Genomic DNA, 26,046 nt, shown 5'->3' with positions numbered 1-26,046 from the left:
GACTATATCCTCTCCAAGGCCCTCGCTGCGAATTTGAATGTGAATCTATACCTTCTACATTTCTGACTGGGTCACATTAGGCCTCCACGCCTTATGCATGCACAATGAGTTAGCATGTGAGTGACTGTGTGTGTGTGTGTGTGTGTGTGTGTGTGTGTGTGTGTGTGTGTGTGTGTGTGTGTGTGTGTGTGTGTGTGTGTGTGTGTGTGTGTGTGTGTGTGTGTGTGTGTGTGTAATTTGAGAAATAGATATGTGAGGATCATTTTCCTGGTCCTCACAATGTCAATGGTTGTTTGGTGGTTAAAGATTTTTTCGCGTTAGGCTTACAATTAGGACAAGATTCAGGTTGAGGTTTATGTCAGGATTAGACATTTAGAGGTCAGGTTTAGGGGTTAGGATTATAAATTTAGAGGTCAGGTTTAGGGGTTAGGATTAGACATTTAGAGGTCAGGTTTAGGGGTTGGGATTAGACAGTTAGAGGTCAGGTTTAGGGGTTGGGATTAGACATTTAGAGGTCAGGTTTAGGGGTTAGGATTAGACATTTAGAGGTCAGGTTTAGGGGTTAAGATTATACATTTAGAGGTCAGGTTTAGGGGTTAGACATTTAAAGGTCAGGTTTAGGATTAGACATATAGAGGTTAGGTTTAGGGGTTAGGATTAGATTTAGAGGTTATGTTTAGGGGTTAGGATTAGATTTAGAGGTTAAGTTTAGGGGTTAGGATTAGACTTTTAGAGGTTAGGTTTAGGGGTTAGGATTAGATTTAGAGGTTAGGTTTATGGGTTAGGATTAGATTTAGAGGTTAGGTTTAGGGGTTAGGATTAGACATTTAGAGGTTAGGTTTAGGGGTTAGGATTAGATTTAGAGGTTAGGTTTAGGGGTTAGGATTAGACATTTAGAGGTTAGGTTTAGGGGTTGGGATTAGACATTTAGAGGTTAAGTTGCTGATTAAATCGGTGCTGGAATTAGAATTTTCCCTATGTCACACTACGAACAATTGCCGATCGGTGCGTTGTGAGCTTGTAGACCGGCTCTATTTCCGACTATTTTCCAACTATTCAACTGTCCTAAAATGTTTATGTCCTCACAACTATAGTAATGCGAACCTGTGTGTTTTGTACGTGCTTGCGTGCAACTGTGAGTGTGTGGACCTTCCTGCTGATCTGGGGGGGGGGGGGATTACAATGTAAACTGCCGTGCTGCTCACAGCCAGAGGCTGCACAGACATCTTTGACGCTTCCCCTAACTGCTGCCATGTGTCCCACTTTGCATGACATCTGAATCACGGCTCAGCATAGACACACTTATCTGCATATCCACCTACCTGCAAGTGGCTGTGTGGCATAATGCTTTACGTTATAACCACTTAAACCCCATGGTCCGTATTGTGGGGAAAGCTTTCGCGGGAAAATAGCAGATCGACTAGCTCACAATGTGAGCCCTGCTGGTTTCTGCATGGTTTCTTGCACTCTGCATAATAAGCAACAATATGTTTGCTTGTTTATTTTATTATTATTATTATTATTATTATTATTATTATTATTATTATTATTATTATTATTATTATTATTATATACTTTTTAACCAAAATGTTGTTTTCAGAAGAGCACTCACGGAAAAGTGGTTTGACTCAGGGCACTCTAACAGTGCAGAGGATGTTTGCATGGTGTGATGTCACACATAATTGAATGAGTGTGTGTGTGTGTGTGTGTGTGTGTGTGTGTGTGTGTGTGTGTGTGCGTGTGCGTGTGTGTGTGTGTGCGTGCATGCTACACTGCAGCAATTTAACTTAATTAACACAGAGCGTGTAAAACATGACATTTGACACACTCTCGGGCTTAAATTGATACTGCAGTGTCGTAATGGCAGCTCAGCCGAGGATAGCTTAACATCCCTATGCACTAACATCCATGATGGGGGGGATTTGCCAAAAACGATCTACAAGCTTATATGTAAGCTTGTAGATCGGCTATTTTCGGCAAAGAGATTTGGTATAGAGGGGGGAAAGGGCGCACAAGTACGGTTGCAACTCAGGTCTGTTCGACTAGGGTCTAACTCAATGGTTCTCAAACATTTTCATATCAAGGACCCCCAAATTAAAACGTATTTGGCCGCGGACCCCCATTTGAAAATAATTTGTGCCATTTACCACAACGCCTTGGTGGTAAATGGTGCATTTATATAGCGTTTTGATCCACGGCTCTTTACAATGTGAATTACATTCACCCAGTGGTGTAAAGTAAGTACATGTACTCAAGTACTGTACTTAAGTACACTTTGGAGGTATTTCAACTAGGGCTGTGCATCGTCTGCTATCTCACGATTCGATTCCGATTCTTGGGGTCACGATTCTCGATTCAAAAAAGATTTTTTTTCCCAATTCAAAACAAATTTCGATTCAAAAACGATTTTTCCCGATTCAGCCCGGAACTTGCCACTTCTCAAAAAAACAATTATACAAAAATACTGGGGGAAAAAAAAACTTTTTATAATTATTTTTAAATGTAAATCGATTCAAGTATGAATCGATTTTTTCCCACACCCCTGATTTTAACTTTACTGGAGTAATACATAATACGAAACAAATTAATTGAAATAAAACATAATTTCATTTTCATAAATATCTTTATCATTGAGATTTTTTTAAATTAATTAATTACAGGTAAATTAGATATTTTAAGATACTGGACGTTTAATTTGTGTTTGTGCGTGAGTGAGTGTGTTCATGTGGGTGCATTCCGGGTCATCTTGGCTCCAGAAGAAAATGAGTAAAACGAGGTGGACTTTTAGAGATTTGAGTCGTGGGACGGCTGCTATGGTGCCGCAGCCTCTTAAGGCCGGAGGCCTTTAATCTTTCTGCTACAAAGGTTAAAACCGACATTTCATCTGCTGATTGACACACGCACAGTGGTGGAAAAAATACTCCGATATTTTACTCAAGTAAAAGTATCAATACTGCAATTTAGAAATACTCCGTTACAAGTAAATGTACGGAATTCAAAATTTACTTGAGTAAAAGTAAAAAAGTATTGCTATCAAAATGTACTGAAAGTATCCAAAGTAAAAGTAAAAGGCCACAATGCGTTGCGATGCGACGTGTTGTGAGCTTGTAGATCTGCTATTTTCAAATAGCCTATGTATAAAATAGGGCTAAAGTGGTTAATGTATGTTTTGTAAAATGATAATTGATAATTGTAAAGTAACTAGTAACTAAAGTTTTTAAATAATTGTAGTGGAGTAAAAGTACAATATTTGCCTCTGAGATGTAGTGGAGTAGAAGTAAAAGTACTGAAAATTGGAAATACTACAGTACAGTAAAAAATACCTCAAAATTGTGAGTACATGTATTTAGTTACTTTACACCACCAGTTAATGACTTACCAGTAGAGAGATTCAATAGGTTTTCTTCATCTTCATCTTACATGAGTGTCATGCAAACATAGTGAAAATAATATTTTCACTATATACATATTTCACTATATATGATTTGAAAGCGAAAGTGGATAAATGTGTCTGCAGGGTTTTCTAAAGTACAGGTTTGGGTTCCCTCACATCTAGAGTCCGGGTGGCCCTCACACAGTGGTGGAAAGTAACTAAGTATATGTACTCAAGTACTGCACTTAAGTCCGGGAGCAGTTTGGGTTGGCGCCCCAGTCTGTGTCTTCCGTGAGGAAGAAGCCCAACAAATCCACGGTGAGGCCTTTAGGAGGACCATTCAAGCAAGACGCAAAGGGAGCCTGCAGTAGCACCACGGGCCAAGACACCATCACACCAGAATGAAATGTTTGGAGCGGGGGAGTCTGGTGCAACGCTCAGGTCCTGGACCTGGTGAGACGGAGGAGGAGCCCGGCCAGGAGGCCATCCACAGAGCCTAGCCCCTCCACATGCCAGAGCCTCCGCTCTCCCCCATTCCTGGCAGAGTAGTTTCGGACAAGCGTATTAAGTGGCCCTGTCTTTCCCTATTTAGGACTGACCGTGGGTAGCTACCTGGGACATAAGTCGGGGCTTGATCAACCCTGGCTGGGTCACCTGGGTGAGGGTGTATGTTGCGAGACCCGAAACATCCTATGACCCCAGGCTACAACACTGATCATACGTCCCAGGTGCATCCATGTGATGTTTTTTCGTTATAGTTATTCTATTTATAGTGGCTCATAGGAATTTATAGACTACGTGACAACCAGGAATAGATTGGTGACCACCGGAGAGACGGGTGACAGCCGGAATGTAGACGGCATCCGGGAGCAGTTTGGGTTGGCGCCCCAGTCTGTGTCTTCCGTGAGGAAGAAGCCCAACAAATCCACGGTGAGGCCTTTAGGAGGACCATTCAAGCAAGACGCAAAGGAAGCCTGCAGTACCACCACGGGCCAAGACACCATCACACCAGAATGAAATGTTTGGAGCGGGGGAGTCTGGTGCAACGCTCAGGTCCTGGACCTGGTGAGACGGAGGAGGAGCCCGGCCAGGAGGCCATCCACAGAGCCTAGCCCCTCCACGTGCCAGAGCCTCCGCTCTCCCCCATTCCTGGCAGAGTAGTTTCGGACAAGCGTATTAAGTGGCCCTGTCTTTCCCTATTTAGGACTGACCGTGGGTAGCTACCTGGGACGTAAGTCGGGGCTTGATCAACCCTGGCTGGGTCACCTGGGTGAGGGTGTATGTTGCGAGACCCGAAACATCCTATGACCCCAGGCTACAACACTGATGATACGTCCCAGGTGCATCCATGTGATGTTTTTTCGTTAAGTACAATTTTGAGGTATTTTTATTTTACTTGAGTATTTCCAATTTCCAATACTTTTGCTTCTACTCCACTACATCTCAGAGGCAAATATTGTACTTTTACTCCACTACAATTATTTTAAAACTTTAGTTACTAGTTACTTTGCAGATTTTAATTATAAAACTTTATAAACACTTTAGTCCTATTTTAAACCTAGGCTATTTGAAAATAGCCGATCTACAAGCTCACAACGTGTCTCATCGCGACACATTTCAAACATTTCAGTACTTTTACATTTGGTACTTTAAGTACATTTTGATACCAATGCTTTTGTACTTTTACTCAAGTAAATTTTGAACACCAGACAAATTTACTTTTAACAGAGTACTTCTACATTGCAGTATTGATACTTTTACTTAAGCAAAACATTTGAGTACTTTTTCCACCACTGCCCTAACACCTACGTGGCATCGCCGATCTGACTGATATGCTCATATATGGAGATCTCCTGTATCTGTCAGTCCTTGTCCCTTTTATGCTCATATTCTTTGAGGCACACATCCGGATTTTTGACCAATAAGCACCTTTGTTTGGCCCGATTTTGGGACAGCTGACAGTTTTTTGGGCTAAACAAAGGCATCACATGACGTTGATCCCCTTCCCCTATTCGCTCATACTAGGACATGACGTATGTGTAGTCAGAAGAACATGGAGATCCATGATGTCGGTATAATATACTCATTACTATACACAGTATATATACAGCATTGTGGCAGCTGATGAAAGATGCTGTTGGTGTATATAAGATGCTGTTTATACGTGGACTCATTTATTCTCTTATTATCAGCCTACGGCAATGAACCTTGAACCATTAACAGAATCATTGTATTAGTAGCATTTAGACAGTTATATAATGCAGACACAAACTCAGACTGTGTTTATGTCATTAGCATGCCAGAGAGAGAGAGAGAGAGAGAGAGAGAGAGAGAGAGAGAGAGAGAGAGAGAGAGAGAGAGAGAGAACAAGAGAGAACAAGAGAGAACAGAGGAAGAAGAGGGGAGGGAGGGGGGGGTTCATCCTGAAAACCCATTAAGACCGGGAACACATCTGTGTCATTTTTACATTCCTTTGACTATTCAAAAAATAGCAGATATACAAGCTCATAGTTTGCAGATCTGCTATTTTTGGAAAAATCATGACAATTTGTGCAGATCTTTGAATATATATTTTTAAAGCAAATTGTTTTAACTCAAACCTTTGCTTCTGCATGGGGATTCTACAAATGTCTTCTAAATCCTGACAGTTTAAAAATATATAATATCAGTGGTTCTCAAACTTCTTCATGTCAAAGACCCGCACAATGATATGTATTTGGCCTTGGATCCCCATCTCAAAATATTTTTGTTCCAGGGACCCCCCAGACGCAAAGATTTGAGTTACGAAATGTTCACTTAAAAGTATATATGTATTCAAAGATTTGCAATTTTTTTTCAGGATTTAAAACAAAATTGTAGATCACCATGCTCACTTGGTGCCGCGCTATCAGCTTGTATATTTGCTATTTTTGAATAGCCAAAGAAATCTAAAATGACACGGATGCTTTTCACGGTCTTAATGGGTTAAAGAAACTAGTTGTAGGAGAGACAGTAGGACTGGACATCATGGGCACAGCCTTGTTGGTGCACATTTCCCCAAGCAAGGCAGGCAGCACAAGGCGACCTAGCAGCATGCTAGCTAGCTATAGCCATAGCCAAGACATAGGACAGGTGTCACAGGCGTGAATTATGCAGAATGTGGGAATATTCTCTGAATAGAGAGTTTGTCGGTGGGATGGTGTTGACATCATGTGACTGTGTCACATGGTAAAAGCGAGCAAAGTGACATGAATTTGAGCTGATGTACATAATAATTGTGTGTACATGGTGCCTTGCAGGGTAAACATGCTCTCCAGTGCCATATTAGATTGATGTTTGTTTGCTTGTTTGTTTGTTTCAAAAACATGTATATATAAAAATCATGCTTTCCTAACTTCTACTTGATTATAAAACCAATTCCCTTTATGTACACAATTTACAAGTTGAGCAACAGAAAAGGCAATTAATGTGATTTCTACATTATTCCTGTATTTTACGTTTTATTTGACTTTATTAACTTCATACTAACTATTTTATTTGTACTCCTTCAGTCCTGTATGTCTTGTATTGTGTTTCTTTTGCACTTTGTCTTAAGGTGACTCTCCATCAAACAGACTGGTTCAGACTATTTCAGACTACTTCAGACTGCAACAGACTGGTATTTGGTTGGCAAAAGTTGGCATTTAGTTTGTCAGCCGACTTGCCCATTGAGATGATAGTAATCTGGGAACCAATCGCCAAAAAAATAGGAAAAACAGCGCCCTCTGCTGTTCTTGAGAGATTACTTTCAGCATAACTTGCCAGCGTTGCCAGGTCTGCTTATTATAAGCGACTTTGGGCTTGTTTCCCTGATGTTTCCAGCGTTTTTTCTTTTTTTCTTCACTGACGTGCAGTGGTGTAAAGTAACTAGTACATTTACTCAAGTACTGTACTTAAGTACAATTTTGAGTTACTTTTACTTTACTGGAGTATTTCCAATTGTCTATACTTTTACTCCACAACAATTATTTGAAATGTTTAGTTTGCAGATATAAATCATTATAAAACATACATTAACCACTTTAGCCCTATTTTATACCTATAAGCTATTTGAAAATAACAGATCTACAAGCTCACAACGTGTTGCGATGCACCCGTTCTGAGCTTGTAGATCTGCTATTTTCAAACATTTTAGTACTTTTACTTTTGGTACTTTAAGTACATTTTTATACCAATACTTTAGTACTTTTACTCAAGTAAATGTTGAATTCCGGACTTTTACTTGTAACAGACTCAGAGTACATCTATTGCATTGATACTTTTACTCAAGTAAAACATTTGAGTACTTTTTCCACCACTGCTGACGTGTACACAACATTTTTGAAAACGGTTATTTGAATAATCAAAAATAAATACATTAATTAATTTATTGAAATTAACACCCAGAAAATAGCCAAAACTGAGCACATTTCGATCTATAAGGCCAAATCTAATTTGAAAAAAATATATTAAGAGTATATGAAAGCCAATTAAAATGTTTATACTAATGGAATCTTACACACCTGCTCCCAATAAATTACATCACCACAGCGCAAAAGTAGGTCAAATCAATCAATCTCTCTCTCTGGGAGCGACAACGAGAAACAGTGAATGTAGGTTTTCATAGACATGGTCGCTTGTTTCTCTCACAGAATCTGGCAACACCGAGCGCTGTTGTTGTCACACTTCTTCTCTGCTGCATGGCTACTCCAGTCGGCCAAAGAACTGAATATGTTCGGTCGGCTCTGGGTCGGCCGAAAAGGTCCCGACGGACCACCCGACGGACCCCTAACCGACTGGACGACTATATCCAACGCTTCCCGACGCCAAGTTGGCCCAAAGTCGGTCTGGTGGAGAGTTAGCTTTAATGTTTTGTGTAAATCCATGGGTATGACCCATGTGACGCCGCATGTCGATTAAGACACATTGACTAACCCTCCCCCACTATAATCCTAACCTTAAAAATCCCTCCCCTTTGCCTAACCTTAACCTTAACCCTTTGTTTGAAGTGTTTAGTGGTGTTTTAGGTGTTATTTTAAGCAGTGGTGGAAAGTAACTAAGTACAATGTTGAGGTATTTTTACTTTACTGAAGTACTTCAAATTTTCTATAATTTTACTTCTACTCCACCACATACTCATCTATAATTATTTGAACATTTTAATTACTAGTTACTTTGTAGAGTTTGATCATTATTACAAAACATACAGTAACCACTTCGGCCCTATACATTTCGGCCTGTACAAGCTCACAATGCGTCGCAAAGTGACGCATTGTGAGCTTGTAGATCTGCTATTTATTTTTTATTTTTTTATTTTTATCTTGTGAAAACTTGTGAAATATGACATTCTGCATAATGAGTACTTTTACTTTTGGTACTTTAAGTACATTTTGATGCCAATACCTTTGTACTTTTACTCAAATCATTTTTGAATTCCGGACTTTTACTTGCAACAGAGTATTTCTACATTGCAGTATTGACACTTGTACTTTAGTAAAAAATTTGTACTTTTACCACCGCTGTGCCTAACCATAACCATAACCATAACCATAACCATAACCATACCCTTTGTTTGAAGTTTTTAAAGTGGTATTTTAAGTGTTTTAGCAGTGTTGCACGTGGTATTTTAAGTGTTTTAGCAGTGTTGTACGTGTTTTTAGGGAGTCGTCAACCGACTACGTGTTGGGAGTGACACCTCCGCATTCCAGCGTGGGTGGGACTACCGGGACAGCTCTTTAATGACGTGACGGGGGCTCCCGTCAAACCATCTGACAGATGGTCAGATGCTGCCATCACTGCAGTACTACTTGAGCGTAGTACCACCGTACAAGAACATAGGAGAAGGGGTGTGATGTGGTGAAAGCAGAGTAGCGTGCAGGCCACAGTGACCATGGCTGGACAAAGCGTCATGACAACAGTGACAGGTTATCTGGAGTTGTCACAGACACAGTGCACACATGCTGAAGCGTATGAGCTGGTTTTCCCATAATGCCTGGCAGCTCTCCGTAATGATAACTTTGAATTGACATAAAAAGTGCCCACACACTATTTTTATTATACGTGTACACAAGATTCTACACAGTAGCCCACAGTAATTGGTTAATTCGTCATCTGAAAATAGCCGATATACAAGCTCACCACCTGTTGCGATGTGACGCAGTGTGAGCTTGTATTTTGGATATTTTCGGTACCATCACACTAGGGCTGGGATGATATGAAAAAAGTCACAATTATAGTGTCCAAAATAATTGCGATTCAAAATATTATTGATTACCTTTCAGTTTCTTTAACTTTTTTCTTGGTGGGGAGATTTATTGATCTTTTCTTGCAATTTAACGCTAAACCAGAAACCACCTCTGAGACCTCAGCTGCAAGGCATTATGGTCTATGTAGTAAATAACAAATAACAAACAGTGGAAAAACAAGGCATTCTGAAGAGCATCATCACAAACGAGGTAGAATAGCAACAAGCACGCATGGCATAGTAGCATAGGGTTTTGGTGGTGGGGTGGGGTGGAGGGGTAGTCAGTTAGGGAAGGGGGGCGGGGGGGGGGGGGGGTTCTGAGAAAGAAAAGGCCAGGCTGGGACGAGCCTAAGGCGCACAGCGAGGGGGGCGCCGGCGCCACATGGCTCCAGTCTGCCAGGCCTTGGCATAGTGGCATTGTAAAGAAAGTACGAAAGCAAACCAACCTTCCCGCTGATCTGAATGACGGTGAAAAGTTTTGGGATTTGGTATTTTATTGGAGGGGGGGATGATGGCAAAAAAAAAGGGGGTGACGGAGGGTGAGGTAAAGTGAAACCAAACAATAATAACAGCAACAAAATAGGAAAAAAACAAAACGAGAGGGATGGGAGGGAGAAGACAAGGAGAAACGAGAGAGAGTAAAACAGGCAAATATCCGCTTATCCATTAAGTCCGATTTAGGCTTGGCCTGCGGGGTACGTCTCGAAAATAGTAGATTGACGAGCTCGTCGATCTGCTATTTCCGATGCGTGACGACTCCGCGCGGCCAAGTAGAAATCAGGCTTTTAGTCTGCAATGGAGTCAAATGACAAACACACGTCACATGACACAAACATATTTCTGAGGACATTATGCCTCCACATCAAACACTGCTGTGCACTTGACACACACTGTACAAAGTTATTTGTGAATGAAAAAATGTTCAACTCGCATCCAGACAAAAACGGCAGAGGTGAAGATGCAGAGCAGAATAGATGCCCAGCCACCTCGTCGTGTTCTCAGTTGAAAACAACTTAAAAAACTTGAATGAAAAGGCCTTGGTGGACACAGTCGCTTATTCCAACCCTAGTCCGTAAACTGAAACATCTCGCTTAGCATAACTTAACACACAAAGCAGACAGCGGGAGTTTTCCAAGATGGCCCTCATTTTATTCTGCATTCATTCTCTCTTCAGATCAACACTCGGAACAATTTAATACACTCAGAATTATCACTGTATGTCTACTGTGAGTTTCACACACCTGTCTTGCAAGCGCACATTCTCACAGAATGAATGGACAGAATAAAATGCAATTCTTGATGAAGATCCTTGTGTGATCGAAAATGAGGGCCATCTTGAGTGTTAAGTTATGATAAGCCACATATTTCAGTTGAACCCATAAAGACCGGGAACGCATCTCTGTCATTTTAAGATTTCTTTGGCTATTCAAAAATAGCAGATATACCAGCTCATGGTGCGGCACCGAGTGCCGCGCTACGAGCTTTTAGATCTTCTATTTTTGAAAAATCGTGAACATTAACAAATCTGTGCAAATCTTTGTATACATGATTCATGTATGTTTTTAAAGCGAAAATGTTTAACTCAAATCTTTGCTTCTGGGAGATTCTACAAATGTCTTCTAAATCCTAACATTTTTTAAAAAAACGTATGTTGCTGTATTTATCAGTGGTTCTCAAACTTTTTCATGTCAAGAACCCCCAAAATGTATTTGGCCGAGGACCCCCATCTGAAAATATTTTGTTCCAGGGACCCCCAGAAGCAAAGATTTGAGTTAAAAATGTATATACATTCAAAGATTTGCACATATTTTCAAAATGTTTTAAAAAATAGCTTGTTTTTTGCGTAATAAATCAAAAAATGATTCTCCCCTGGTATAAATAGGTTAAAGATTAGATGCAGGCACGCAACCAAGTATAAGTCAGGCCCACCCAGACACTGTACTAACCCAGGCTGGTCATTAAACCAACAACACACAAGTGGAAGCGAGTTGGTGAAGGAATGGATTGGAACGATAAGCTTTAGTGAAATGACAGCAAACATTGAAAGTCATCGTGAGGCGTTTCGGGAGTCAAACTGTGCCAGGAGAAAAGGAACGCGTGTCACACCTGTGGAGATGAAGGGTGGAACACAACTAAAGAGGAGACAGAGTGAATGGTGTCCTGCTGGGTATATTAACATATTCACACTGACGGGTTTGGAAGGCCAGTGTTTTTCACTTCTCAAAGGCAATGCATATCTCAGCAGGGAGCGTTATTTGATCTGTCATTGCTTCCACGCACGCACACACGCACGCACGCACGCGAAACGAAAACAACGAAACATGAAAAGTATAAATCACACCAAAAAACAACAATTTCTCACTACTATTTTTCTAATTCTGCTATACTTGTGGGGACAATTGGACCTCGTAATACAAGTACACACACACACACACACACACACACACACACACACACACACACACACACACACACACACACACACACACACACACACACACACACACACACACACACACACAGACAGACTATAACTCAATGTCTTTGCCCTCATTGTTCAGATTCACCTGTGACATGAAATATAAAACAATGTACATAATTATAAAGAAATGAGAGGCAACAGTCCAATTAATCTGATGGAATTTCAATTGCACAAATGTTTTATTTGTCCCAAACAAACATTTTGGGAAACAATGACAGCTGTGAGCAACGCTGGCGCGACGAGATACTTGCTAATGCCTTGTGGCGTGTCGAACGTGTCAGCTCTGATGGTAATCAGGTGGAACAGCATCAAAGAGCAATGCAAATCCATGCTGGTTTCTGTTAGGGCAGAAACCTTGTATCTCCAAATTCCTCTTCGTAATTTTCGAAAATCATAATAATAATAATAATAATAATAATAAGAAGAATAATAAATTGTGATAATAATAATTTTCTAAAACCCAAGGACGCTTTACATAAGAAAGTTATCATTGCTGTCGGGCAGAAACCTCTTATCTCCATATTCTAACTTGTGTTTTTTCGTAAATTAACGCCCTACTTGATCATAACACAGCGTCACACAAAGCATCAAAAGTAGCAGATCCACAAGCTCGAAACACGGCGCGACACGTTTCCAGCTTCTAGATCTGCTACTTTTGCTATTTTTTTAATTTGTTTTACGAAAAGTAACAGTTTTGGACATATGAGGTTTCCACCCGACATAAACGTTATGTACAACTTTGTTAAATTCAATTGAAAGTGTTAAGAGTTTGAGTCTAAATAATAACTACATTGGATCCATTGGAACACATTTTTGTAATACATCTTTTTACATTTCCTGAAAAAGGAATTGTCTTAGACATACAAGGTTTATGACCCGACAGCCGTGAAATGGAATTAAAGCTGTAATGAGTCACGCTTAGGCTTTGGAATTGCCTTTGAGAATGTTTCGGCTAATTGAGTTGTCTGAGTTGTAGGACATTGACATTTGTATTCTGCGGGAAAACTTTCACAGAAGATAGCTGGTCTACAAGCTTATAGACACAAAAGCTTGTAAATGAGTTATTTTATACGATATTTAATGTAGAGTGAAAACAGAAAAGACACTAGTCCAGACCCCTGAGGGCCTCCGCTCAACCAATTTTGGGGTTTAAGTGGTTAAGAAATCTAGCACGGCTTGTGAGCTTGTAGATATGTTATTGTCGGCGCACAACGTGGTGCGCAACCAAGCGTAAATGAGGGATTATTCTTCGCCAAACAACATCGGTATTATGAAAATGACAGGTCTGAAAGGAGCAGTCGAGGTTGCACAGAGAGCAAATAGTGTTTGAGGCAGTAAACCTGGGTGGGCAGGGCTTCTTACCTCGCACGTAGAGGTTGGCCGGAGCCGAGTAGCGCGTCCCGGCGTGATTGACGGCCACGCACTCGTACTTGCCCTGGTCTGACTCCTCGCTGTTCTCGATCTGCAGCGCTCCTAGTGGAGAGGAGGCCAAAGATGAAAGTTAAGGGCTGTCCGTATCATAAATTAGAACTAACACTAACAAAATAACCAAAACTGGAATTAAAAAACGACTTTACCCATTTTCAACCTACAGCATCTTCATATAATTAGTCCTCACTAAAGCTCATGATAAAATTGTACTATTGTTTTCTACTCGGTCTTTGTCTCAGAGGAGGGCTGTGGACACCTACGTACCAGTGACATCATTGTTGGGCAGGTTTTAAGATTGAGGTTTCTTTATTTAGATCTTTATTAACACGAGAACAATGGCTTCCATTAAAACATGCTAGCTTTCCAGGAATAGAAAGTCTGTAGTTCTATTAGCTTGGATTCCCCCATCGACGATGTCACTGGTAGGCTGTCCACAGCCTTCCTCTGAGACAGAGTGAGTACACAACAAAATACAATTTGATCATGAACAGTAGTTAGGAACAATTATATGACGATTGGTTGAAAACGGGAGAAGTTGTTCCTTTACCTAAAAAAATGGTAAATAAAAAACGACTAACTAAAGTTGTTTTGTGTTTGCAAAACTAACTAAAACCAACCAATGATAGAGAAGATGTCCTTAATGTTAATCTTTGTAAAAAATCTAATTAGCAAAAGTAGCAGATCTACAAGCTCGATCTACAAGATCTACAACTCAACAAAGTTGTGAGCTAGTAGGACTGCTATTTTAGCTATTTTTTTCTGATCCAGTTGAATTACAATAATTACAATTAAAAGCACTAAAACTAATACAAACTAAACTACAACTAAGCCTTTCAAAACAAACTAAATAAATTAAACAAGCAAAGCCACTTTAGAAACAAATTAAACTAAACAAAAGTTCTAAACAGAAACTGAAAACCAAATACATTTTTTAAAATAATGAAAAATGCTAAATTATAATGACCTTGTTCCACACCAAGAACAACAACTATAACCACAATGATACATGTACTCTTCTAAACATTGTTCTAACTCAAGTGGATGGCGAAGTTCTAGCCACAACTATAATGACAATGAACAATATCGGAATATTATAATCACTTTACAGTCATACAGTGTAACATTTTCAATTAAACCATGTCAAGGACCCCCAAAATTAGATGTATTTGGCCGCGGACCCCCATCTCAAAATATGTTGTTCCAGGGACCCCCCAGAAGCAAAGATTTGAGTGAAAAAAATGTGCTTTAAGAAATATATATATTCAATGATTTGCACACATTTTCACGATTTTTCAAAAATAGCAGATCTACAAGCTCATAGCGTGGCAATTGGTGCCGCGCTATGAGCTTGTAGATCTGCTATTTTTTAATAGCCAAAGAAATCTTAAAACGACACACAGATGCGTTCCCGGTCTTAATGGTGTTAAAATACATGTTTGATATAATCTTTAGCCAACCTTTCAGCATTCAAATTAAAAAAGCAACATAGCAGATCTACAAGCTCAAAACACGTTCTGATGAAATGCGTTTTGAGCTTGTAAATCAGCTATTTTTGCATTAAACATGGAGATACAAGGTTTCTGTCCAACAGCAACGATATACAGTTTTTAACAATGTTGTTGTTGCTTTCCAAAACCTTGGCAGCATTCGTTTTGGAGCGGTAGTTCTGTGGTTTTGTTTAGAACTGAATTCTGGGAATATATGCAGAGCAGCCATAATGGAAAGAAATTGGGCCTCTTCTTATTTCCTTCACAGGTGTTACCAATGATACTAATGAAGGCTCTGTTCCAATCAGGGTGCTGATATTGTGCATGTTGGCTCACTGGAAACACTCTGCTACACCAGTGGGTCTCAAGGTGTGGTCCAGGGACCCTCATGGTTCCTTGAGGAGGTTCCAAATGGACCCCTTACGGGTGTGGGGGTCCTTGGAATTAAAAGGTTTGAGAACCACTGTGCTACACTAAATGGAACAGAGCCTTCATTAGAACCATTGGTAACACATGAAGGAAGTAAGGAAGAGGCCAGTTTCTTTCCAATATGGCTGCTGTCCATAGAGCCTAATAGACAAAGGCTGTAATGTCATTGGAGTTCGACAAAAACTCTACGAAAATGTACGTGACACAGTATGACTTTAAAATGATTTGATTAAATATAACCGACAGCCAATCAAAATCCATCCGAATTTGCAGGGGGTCAGAAGAACGTTATGCTATGCTCACATCATTATGGTTATGGTTGTCGATGTTGGTGTGAATTGCGTTTTAGAGAAACAAAAAAATGGACCGGTTCTGTTGCTCTTCAAATGGTCTGTAAAACCATTCACTACATTCAGCTGTCCCAGAGCAACTTACCTGTCCTCAATACATCATTTATTGTCGGAAGCGCATTGCTGCCATGACAGGTAATACAAAATAAAAATCCTATCACGTTAGAAAATCAAACGATTCACAGTTTAACGTGATGGTGTTTTTATGGTGTTATAACGTGAAATATATGACGTTATTCTTGTCAAAATGTGAAATGTTTCATGTTATATTATGATCAATTAAAGTTCACACCTTTAATAAGGCTATATATAGTCCAAAATGTTTGTCTTTTATCTCTCTGCCTCCTCACATACACTTTGGCACGTGGGCTACGTGTGTGCGGTCACTTTGATGTTTTTTTTAAATAATGTGATGAAGATAAAACATTTCACGAAATAACATCAAACGTTACCCATTTTAGCAAGATAATATCTTGTTGAAACATGATTTTTTTTTTGTTATAACAAGAAATATTTCACACTTTAACACTTTTTTTCCTAGCATGGTAGCAACACTGTTCCGTAGTTATCTCCATTCATTTCAAAGTAAATAACTGTACAGCATCCGCACAATCATTATGGTCATTGAGTCTCTATTTACACAGATGATGTGACTGTATCTCAATGCAAAGTTATTCATTTGCTGAAAATGGTGAACATCAATCATGCAGTTTGGCCGGCGACCGGTAGACAAAGATAACATGAAAGAAAATAAATAAATAAATACATATTTCAAGAAGTGCTCCTGAAATGCATCATGAAATGGATTATTAAGAGCTGGTCACAAACAAATAAAAATAAATACGATTCATGAGAGTGAGAGTGCTGGGGCACATCCGGAGGCAAACTACCGCAGATGGAGGGCAACCCTACGGGTCCATTTTGTACACAGTACAGAGTTAAATTAACACTCAGGATTTTACGGTGTACATGTGGTCATCTCGCAGTGGGACGCCAGCCATCCAAGGGACTTCGTCTCTGATGTGCTTCCATAAGTTACATGCACGCACGCACACACACACACTCACTCAGGCACACACACACACACACACACACACACACACACACACACACACACACACACACACACACACACACACACACACACACACACACACACACACACACGTGGGGTTCAGTATACAGCATGTATGTAACAGCACTGTGTATTGTGTTAGAATGATAATGTACTATGTCGTTTTTTTAAATAATACCCAAGGTCTTAACGTACACAGTCGGGGCTTAAAGGGGATTTTGTTTTTGATTCTTTACTTGGGCACCATTTTGTTTTGATCGAAATGAAAGATATGTGTGAAGATTTGGGGGAATTAGTCCATTCGACCGCTTTCCTTAACACATTGACCGCCGGGCCCGTAGTTCTACGGGCCGTTAAATCCAACGGTAAAGCGCCGATCCCGTAGCCTACGGGCTGTGGTGCTTTTTCCTTTTTTTTTCGAAAAAAAAAACTTTTTTCAATTTTCTAGTACGGCACATTTCATTGTAACACCACCGGAAACAGAATTATTTGGGATCCGGTTTTGACGATCACGCCGGCTCCCATTCTAAAGCGCACACTGAGACGCCATTTTCTTCGATTGTAGTTTTTCTCCTCGCTGATCACTGTTTAACATAAACCGTTCTAACTCAAAATGGATGCCCCGTTTGACACGTGGTTTGGACTGGTAGACGCAGGGAGATGTCCGCGATGTTTACAAACAGTGCACAGATCAATCTTAAGGATTTTAACGAGGTCTATGGCGACGTGAAAAAAACAAAAAACAACAATAAAACGTTGGCACTGGTGAGTACATTATGAGATTAACCTCTGGGCGGTCAATGTGTTAAGGGGGAAGCAACTTGTTCGTTGTACTGTTGTTTGTCTAGATGTTTGAATGTCTATGGTCTGCAATGGAAACAAGCCTTTGGCTTTTAAGTTTAAGTTTAGTTTTAAACTGGCAATAAAATATCCAAATCATCATTGAATCAGCAACAGCGTAATTTTAACTATGCATTTTTTATTGTTGTTTATTTTAATTTGTTATCATTATTTGTAATGACAAAACATTATTTCTAATGCTCTCTATAAATATTGCCCAAGTTGAAAAAGAAAAAAAGAAAATGAATTCCCCATAAAATCCAAGCAACTGAACCTCACATCATTGCTTTAGGTGTGGAGAGGAGAGCTCACTGACCAACTGCAACCTTTCTGTGAAGTCCACCTCACCTCACTACGCCTCACAGATCACCTCACAATGCACTGACCATGTATTCCAATCTCTCTAAGAGAAACAGTGATTGCTCTGCAAAAGAAACGTCCTATACCCTTTCATGAGAGGCTGGTCTTTAACCCATTGAGACCGGGAACGCATCTGTGTCATTTTCAGATTTCTTTGGCTTTTAAAAAAACAGCACATCTACAAGCTCATAGCACGCTATGAGCTTGTAGATCTACAATTTTGGGGGAAATCATGAATATTTGTGCAAATCTTTGCTTCTGGGGGATTTAAACATGTCTTCTAAATCCTAACCTCCTTTTTGGGAGAAAAAAAAATGATGTTGCTATAATATCAGTGGTTCTCAAACATTTTCATGTCAAGGACCACCCACAATGATACGTATTTGGCGGCCGACCCCCATCTCAAAATATGTTCTTCCAGGGACCCCCAGACGCAGAGATTTAAGTTAAAAATAATTTAAGTTAGGGTTATATTTTGAATATATATATATTCAAAGATTTGCAAAAAAATTCATGATAAAAAAAAAAATTCAAATCTACAAGCTCATAGCGCGGCATCAAAGAAATCTAAAAATGACACAGATTCTTTCCCCGGTCTTAAAGGGTTAATAATGAAGCTTTTTGGCGTTCAATTCGTAAAAGAAACATTTTCTAACCACTTAAACCAGAACTCTCTCTGCCAAAACAGTGGATGCATCCAGGAGCACAATGCTCCAACAAACAGCCAGCATATCTGCAGTGCTGCTGCCTCCTGCTTTACTTACCTCCACTACACAAAAATCATGCAAGGAATGGCAGGCACAACCTCCAAAACCCAACGCCATTTACCAGGAATGTTACTTTCTCACGGTTTTGCGTTGGATTGTTAAATCCAAACTGTGGTCATATCACAGGGCTTGTATTGAACTGTGTGAATCTAACACTGAACACTGATCTGGTCAGATAGAGACACACACACACACACACACACACACACACACACACACACACACACACACACACACACACACACACACACACACACACACACACACACACACACACACACACACACACACACACACACACACACACACACACACACACACACACACAAACACACGCGGCAGTCAGTGACCAGTGGTGGACGGTGCATTTACATCGCCTCGCAACACGAAGCGTTGTGAGCTTGTAGATCTGCTATTTTCACAATATTTGTCTGTGGAACTAAGACAAACTAAACGTAACGCCTCTTACAATTCCAAGTGCTTGTCAGGGTGGGGGTCCCCAGTTCAAATATGAATATTTTGGGGGGTCCCCAGTTCAAATATGGTTATTTTGGTGGGTCCCCAGTTCAAATATGGTTATTTTGGGGGGTCACGGCCTGAAAAGGTGGAGAACCACTGCATGGTGTAGAGTAGCCTACTTAGTCCACCACTGCACATTCCATCTGAATAAGTCACAGGAAAAAAGAAAAAAAAAGTCTGGTGTCACCGTAACCTGATGATGGCAGGGAGGGCAAGGTGATTTATCCCTGGTTGCCGGGACGACCGAGTATAAATCTGTCTCTAGAGACGTTGGCTGAGCGATGACCTGCAAAAAACCTTACGGAAATGGTTGCTGTCGGGCAGAAACCTTGTATCTCCATATTTCAACTTTTTATGTTATTTTTCCTAAATCAATACTCTTCTTTGTCATACAATACTACAATGCAATGGTGGAAAAAGTACTCAAATGTTACTTAAGTAAAAGTACCAATACTGCAATATAGAAATACTCTGTTACAGGTAAAAGTCCAGAATTCCAAATTTACTTGAGTAAAAGTACAAAAGTATTGGCATCAAAATGTACTTAAAGTAACAAAAGTAAAAGTACTAAGATATTTGAAAATAGCTGATCTAAAAGCTCACAACGCGTCGCGACGCGTTGTGAGCTTGTAGATCGGCTATTTTCAAATAGCCTACTGTAGGTATAAAATAGGGCTAAAATGGTTAATGTATGTTTCATAATATTATAATTTATATCTGAAAAGTAACTAGTAACTAAAGTTTTCAAATAATTGTAGTGGAGTAAAAGTACAATATTTGCCTCTGAGATGTGGTGGGGTAGAAGTAAAAGTGTTGGAAATTGGAAATACTCAAGTAAAGTACAAATACCTCAAAATTGTACTTAAGTAAATGTACTTACTTTCCACCACTGCTACAATGACAAACAAAAGTAGCAAAATTTACAAGCTCAAGCGTTTTGAGCTTGTAAATCTGCAATTTTCTTTGCATTTGAATCCTGAAAAGTAACGGTTTTGAACGTACAAGGTTTCCACAAGAGAGCAACAAAATTCGATGTGCCGCTCTCCTTCTCTCTACGGGGAGCGTCTATTCCTCTGTCACTCATCTTGGGGACAATTTAGTGCCACCTGGTTTCTCTCGACTTTGATCAGAGGGACAGACTGAAACCGCACACGTGTGAAAGCAGTGGTGTAAAGTAACTGAGTACATTTACTCAAGTACTTTACTTAAGTACAATTTTGAGGTACTTTTACTTTACTCGAGTATTTCCAATAGATTAGTTTAGTTACTAGTTACTTTGCAGATTTAAATTATGACATTATAAAACATACATTAAACACTTAAGTCCTATTTTATACCTAGGCTAGGCAACGCGTCGCATCACGACGCAGTGAGCTTGTAGATCTGCTATTTTCAAACATTTTAATACTTTTACTTTTGGTAATTTAAGTACATTTTGATACCAATACTTGTGTACTTTTACTCAAGTAAATTTTAAATTCCAGACTTTTACTTAAAGTAACAGAGTACTTCTACATTGCAGTCTTGATACTTTTACTTAAGTAAAACATCTGAGTACTTTTTCCACCACTGTATGAAAGACCACGTGTTTGAATGCAGGGAAGGTGTCAGAGCCTATAGTGCTGCGCTCACACCTAGCCGTGACAAAGCGACAGGCTGTAAGTCGTTTTCAACAGAAGCCAGCCACATGGAAGCTACTATCACCTGACGCTACAAAATCTACGAAAACGAAATTGAGCTGCTTCAACTTTTTTCAACGTTTCAATGACGCGGCAAAGCATTAGCTTGGCATCCAGACTGAGTCGCTTCGTTCAGCATTTGTTTGTTTGTTTGTTTGTGTAGTATATTTAATAACATAACATCCACAATAGCATTATTTAACTTCACAAGTCTACAGTACAAGTAGGCTACAGAGAGAAGAAGTGGATTGAGTCAGAGAGAGGTGCCGGTTTGTCTGAGCGGGGTGTGGGTGCTCTTAGCATTTTCTTTGTCTTACCTGCAGGAGACAGAGAGCATGTGTCCCCCCATTCCCCCTTCCTGCCCTAAAACAGTTGCAAATGTCTCGGGGCGGGTGGGGGATCACCTTTGAAGTCTGACACACCCATTCCTGTACCTTCTCTTTCTCTGAATGTGCTATATATACCATACTAAAATGTGACTTAGTGTGTGTGACAGTCAGTGGCCGGCAGGCTGACTGAGAGGACCTCAGGGTCCATGGAGCTGTTTTGTACTGTTTTGTACTTATGCAATAAACTGGAAGCAACGAAACCTCACTAACTAGTGATGACTCCTTCATTCTACAACCATTCATTCTCATCTCTGGGACAACAAACTTATCTGCAATATGGCGTTGTTGGCAACTACAAAAGCAATAGAAACCTTTAAGTCTGTGGTTTTCAGATACCACATTATGGCGTGAAGTCGGCAGTCGCGTTGGTTTGTTTTTTTGGGGGCGTCAGTCTCCAGGGATACTGAGCCAGGCGTCGAAAGAACGTGCGGCGGGTGTAGGTGATTATGGACATCGGCACGGGATGACGACAACTTTTCGAGAATCTACAGGGAGTGGACTTCATGACCAGATCTAGGACGGCTGGACGACTCATCTGGCTGCTCAACATATCTTCTGCGATCGCTAGAAGGGCGCGCTGCGGTGCGGACGGCAGAGCGGAGAAATTGGTGTGTCGAATTTCTTCGTGGCGGGTATGTTGTGGGGAGAGGACAGCGGGTGCCGGCAGAGTGGAGGACTTGCGATGATGGGGTTCTTCGTGGAGAGTGTGGTAACACATCTTCGGCGATCGCGAGTGGAGCGCTCTGTTGTTAAAATGCAGCTATCTGTTGAACAATCTGGGTACGGCGTTGGAGCACGGCTGGGGTGAGGAGATGACATTGAGGGAGACTACAAGAGGGACATTATCGAACGGGACACTGCGCATATGGGACCTGAGGTTATGTTTTTGTGATAAGGGTGGGTTAAACTATGGGGCTATGGCTGCCATGGGAAGTGATGCGAGGGTATTTTTTTACTTTCTGGTCTCCTGTGTTTAATGTGAGTTTACTTTGTGGATTATTGTTTCATTGGGGGGTACACTGCCTTCTTTTTTCCGTGTAGACACTTTCGTGGTAGTTGTCATCTATGCTTGATGGTACGGTGTAAAACTTAGGGATAAGAATTAGGCTATCTTTGAGTGTATTTTGGTGACTGGGCGGGGGGGACATTGATCTTGGGGGGTGGTGCTATCGCTTGGTGGGCGTGATTCGACTGTGTGCTGTCAGCTTCCACTGGGTGGGGGCTGTGTAATGTTTTATCCTGGAGTTTAAAAGGCTAACAGAGGGATCCTGCACGCTAATTAGTTTAGGGAGATGTGTCTATTTGATGTAATTCACCGTGTCGCTGTACTATGTAATCTTGGTTTTTGTATGTGCATTGTTCTGTGTGATGTTGTTTGCTGTTTTAGTTTTCCTGAATGTTTACTTTTTTTTCCTGGTTGATGTTCCATTCGCTTTTCATGGGGGGCGGATTCTTTGTGGTTCTTTTGAAATATACGTGTTTGTGAGAGACGTTTAATGTCTCTCATGGGGGGAATGTAGTATATTTAATAACATAACATCCACAATAGCATTATTTAACTTCACAAGTCTACAGTACAAGTAGGCTACAGAGAGAAGAAGTGGATTGAGTCAGAGAGAGGTGCCGGTTTGTCTGAGCGGGGTGTGGGTGCTCTTAGCATTTTCTTTGTCTTACCTGCAGGAGACAGAGAGCATGTGTCCCCCCATTCCCCCTTCCTGCCCTAAAACAGTTGCAAATGTCTCGGGGCGGGTGGGGGATCACCTTTGAAGTCTGACACACCCATTCCTGTACCTTCTCTTTCTCTGAATGTGCTATATATACCATACTAAAATGTGACTTAGTGTGTGTGACAGTCAGTGGCCGGCAGGCTGACTGAGAGGACCTCAGGGTCCATGGAGCTGTTTTGTACTGTTTTGTACTTATGCAATAAACTGGAAGCAACGAAACCTCACTAACTAGTGATGACTCCTTCATTCTACAACCATTCATTCTCATCTCTGGGACAACAAACTTATCTGCAATATGGCGTTGTTGGCAACTACAAAAGCAATAGAAACCTTTAAGTCTGTGGTTTTCAGATACCACATTTGTTTGTTGGTTTGTTTGTTGGTTGGTTTGTTTGTTTCATCCGCTTCTCTGTCTGGCAGTCTTCCGATGTGGAAGGTGCGGTATCGGACACCCAGGAGCCGAGGATTCTGATTGGTCTGTGGGCGGGACGGAACGAGAGCCTTCCAATGTAAAATGCAAGTCACTCCCCTTCTTGCTTTGATTGGTTGAGCACTATCCAATCAGCAATGACGTGCCTACGTAACAGTTGACGTTCGTAAATCAGGCTCAAATGGAAATGATTGAATGAAAAAAAAAAGTGAACGTAGCGAATAAGTCTGGATTCCAGGCTAGTAAAGCATCAACCAATCACATGGTGTTTCACCATTTCCACTCGCCTTCTCTCTCCACAAAATATGCTCTATGCACAGCAGACATAATGGAAATAAATTGGACATCTTCCTTACTTCCTTCACAGGTGTTACCAATTATGCTAATTAAGGTTCTGTTCCATTCTGGTCAAACAGAGTCAGAGTGCTGATATTGTGCATGTTGGCTCACTGGAAACACTCTGCTACACCAGTGGGTCTCAAAGTGTGGTCCAGGGACCCTCATGGTTCATTGAGGGGGTTCCAAATGGCCCCTTACTGGTGTGTAACTGAGAGTGTACACATTTGTACACTCTCAGATTTATGGTGGTCCTTGAAATGGAACAGAGCTGCATTAGTATAAGTGGTAAGACCGTACAGTTCCCTGTTCTTTTGAACCCAAACCTGTTCCTTCATATTTTTCTCACTCATCACTCCCACTCATGGACGCACGCTTGACGACGTCAACAAACGTGTTGCAAAACACTTTAAAGGGCCATGTCCACAGAAAGCTTTCTTTTTTTTTAGCGGAGGAAGTGCTTTGGATATCATGTACAGAGCACTCGCACAGACCGTTTTGTTGATACCTACAACGTCCAAACCTATCAACCATGTGCTCGAATGTCCTTTCATCTGTGTTATTAGCACAAGTAGCTTAGCTGAAACAACGTAAACATGGACTTCTCATGGTTGTGGTAACGATTCAACGTTGGGTCGTAAATTACCAGGTTTTCAGACACAATCAGGAGGGTCAAATGAGTGGCGCTCCTCTCCAAAAGTTGAACTATTTTCTGCTTGAAGCACCCTGTGTGCTAGGAGCTGGACGCTAGGAGCTGGACGCTAGGAACTGGACGCTAGGAGCGCTGAAGCACAATGCTTGGGTGCGAGCAGCTCTCCAGTGAGTCTTTACCGGCAACGTGTCACCGTCACAAAGCCCCGCCCCCTTTTTGGCGGAATCATATCCATTGTAAGCCTATGGAATGTGACCTGAATTAGATTGTTTCATTTGACATCTTTATCTAATATTTGTTTTGATTATATTGCTTAGCTTCTTCGACCTGCCGAGAATGCCGAAGTGGTAATATGACGTGACGTCAGCAGGTCAGAGAAGACATGTGCTGTAGTCTAAAAACAATAGATCTAATTCAGGTCACATTTCCGTACAATGGTTTCCCCCAAAAATGGACGCACTTGCCAGTCTGGTGTATAGAAATACATGTCAGACAGGTCCTAGCAGCTGAAAAATTATTTAATAAAAAATCTTTGTATGGAAATGGCCCCCAACAGTGTCACTGCTAGTGCGAACGAAGCATCAGGAGAGAGGAAGAGGAGCACTGTGAGGAAGAGGAGGAGGAGGAGGATGGGTGAGGTGATGGCGGAGAAGCGATGATGTGATATAGTGTAGGCAATAAAGCGGAATGGCGTGATTGGACATTTGGTTTGGTGTGCCTATAGCATTCTTACCTCGGATTGGTGTACCACCTGGTATGGTAATTAGAATGCAAATAAGATTAAAGAGAGGGCATTAGTCCACAGACGAGAGAGAGAGAGAGACAGGAGGAGAAGAGAGGAGAAGAGAGGAGAGGAGAGGAGAGGAGAGGAGAGGAGAGGAGAGGAGAGGAGAGGAGAGGAGAGGAGAGGAGTACAACAGTGAAAAGCGATGCTATATGGTCTATGCTAACAAGTGGTGGACAATAACCATGTTTACTTGAGTAACTCCTATATATATACATATACATATATATATATATATATATATATATATATATATATATATATATATATATATATACATATATATATATATGTATATATGTATATATATATAGATATATATATGTATATATAGATATATATAGATATATATATATATAGATAGATAAGTTATTTGTGCTTTTTAATACTTGAATATTTTTTAAAACAAGTACTTTTCACTACATTAACATTAATTGTAGTTGTGTGATATTTCACCAGGAGTATCTATACTTTGACTCAAGTACTGGGGTAGAGTAGCCTACTTAAACTTAGTCTGTTTGGAATCAGACCTTAAAACCTACAACATGAAAAAGTGATTTCTGCAAAGCAAGAGAGTGTTACTGTAACTCCTGAGTGATTCAGGCCAATTTCTACTGTGTGATTTTAAGATTTCTTTGGCCATTCACAAATTCAAAAATAGCAGATATACAAGCTCATGAGCTATGAGCTTGTAG

General features: G+C 40.6%; 1 protein-coding gene across 1 annotated transcript in view; it reads right to left on the bottom strand.

Annotated features, from left to right (window-relative positions):
- The window catches only part of ptprfa (protein tyrosine phosphatase receptor type Fa), a 396,384-nt gene that overhangs the window by 233,653 nt on the left and 136,685 nt on the right, over positions 1-26,046 (bottom strand). Inside the window, exon 6 of the mRNA XM_080430969.1 lies at positions 13,459-13,569. Coding sequence (XP_080287095.1) covers positions 13,459-13,569 — 111 coding nt within the window. The remainder of the gene's footprint in view (positions 1-13,458; positions 13,570-26,046) is intronic.

The sequence above is a fragment of the Gymnoscopelus braueri genome (genome assembly GCF_963280865.1).
Source record: "Gymnoscopelus braueri genome assembly, chromosome: 6".
In the NCBI taxonomy this organism is placed as follows: Eukaryota; Metazoa; Chordata; class Actinopteri; order Myctophiformes; family Myctophidae; genus Gymnoscopelus; species Gymnoscopelus braueri.
Note: the sequence above shows the minus strand (reverse complement) of the source record. Positions and strands in the feature narration are given on the sequence as shown.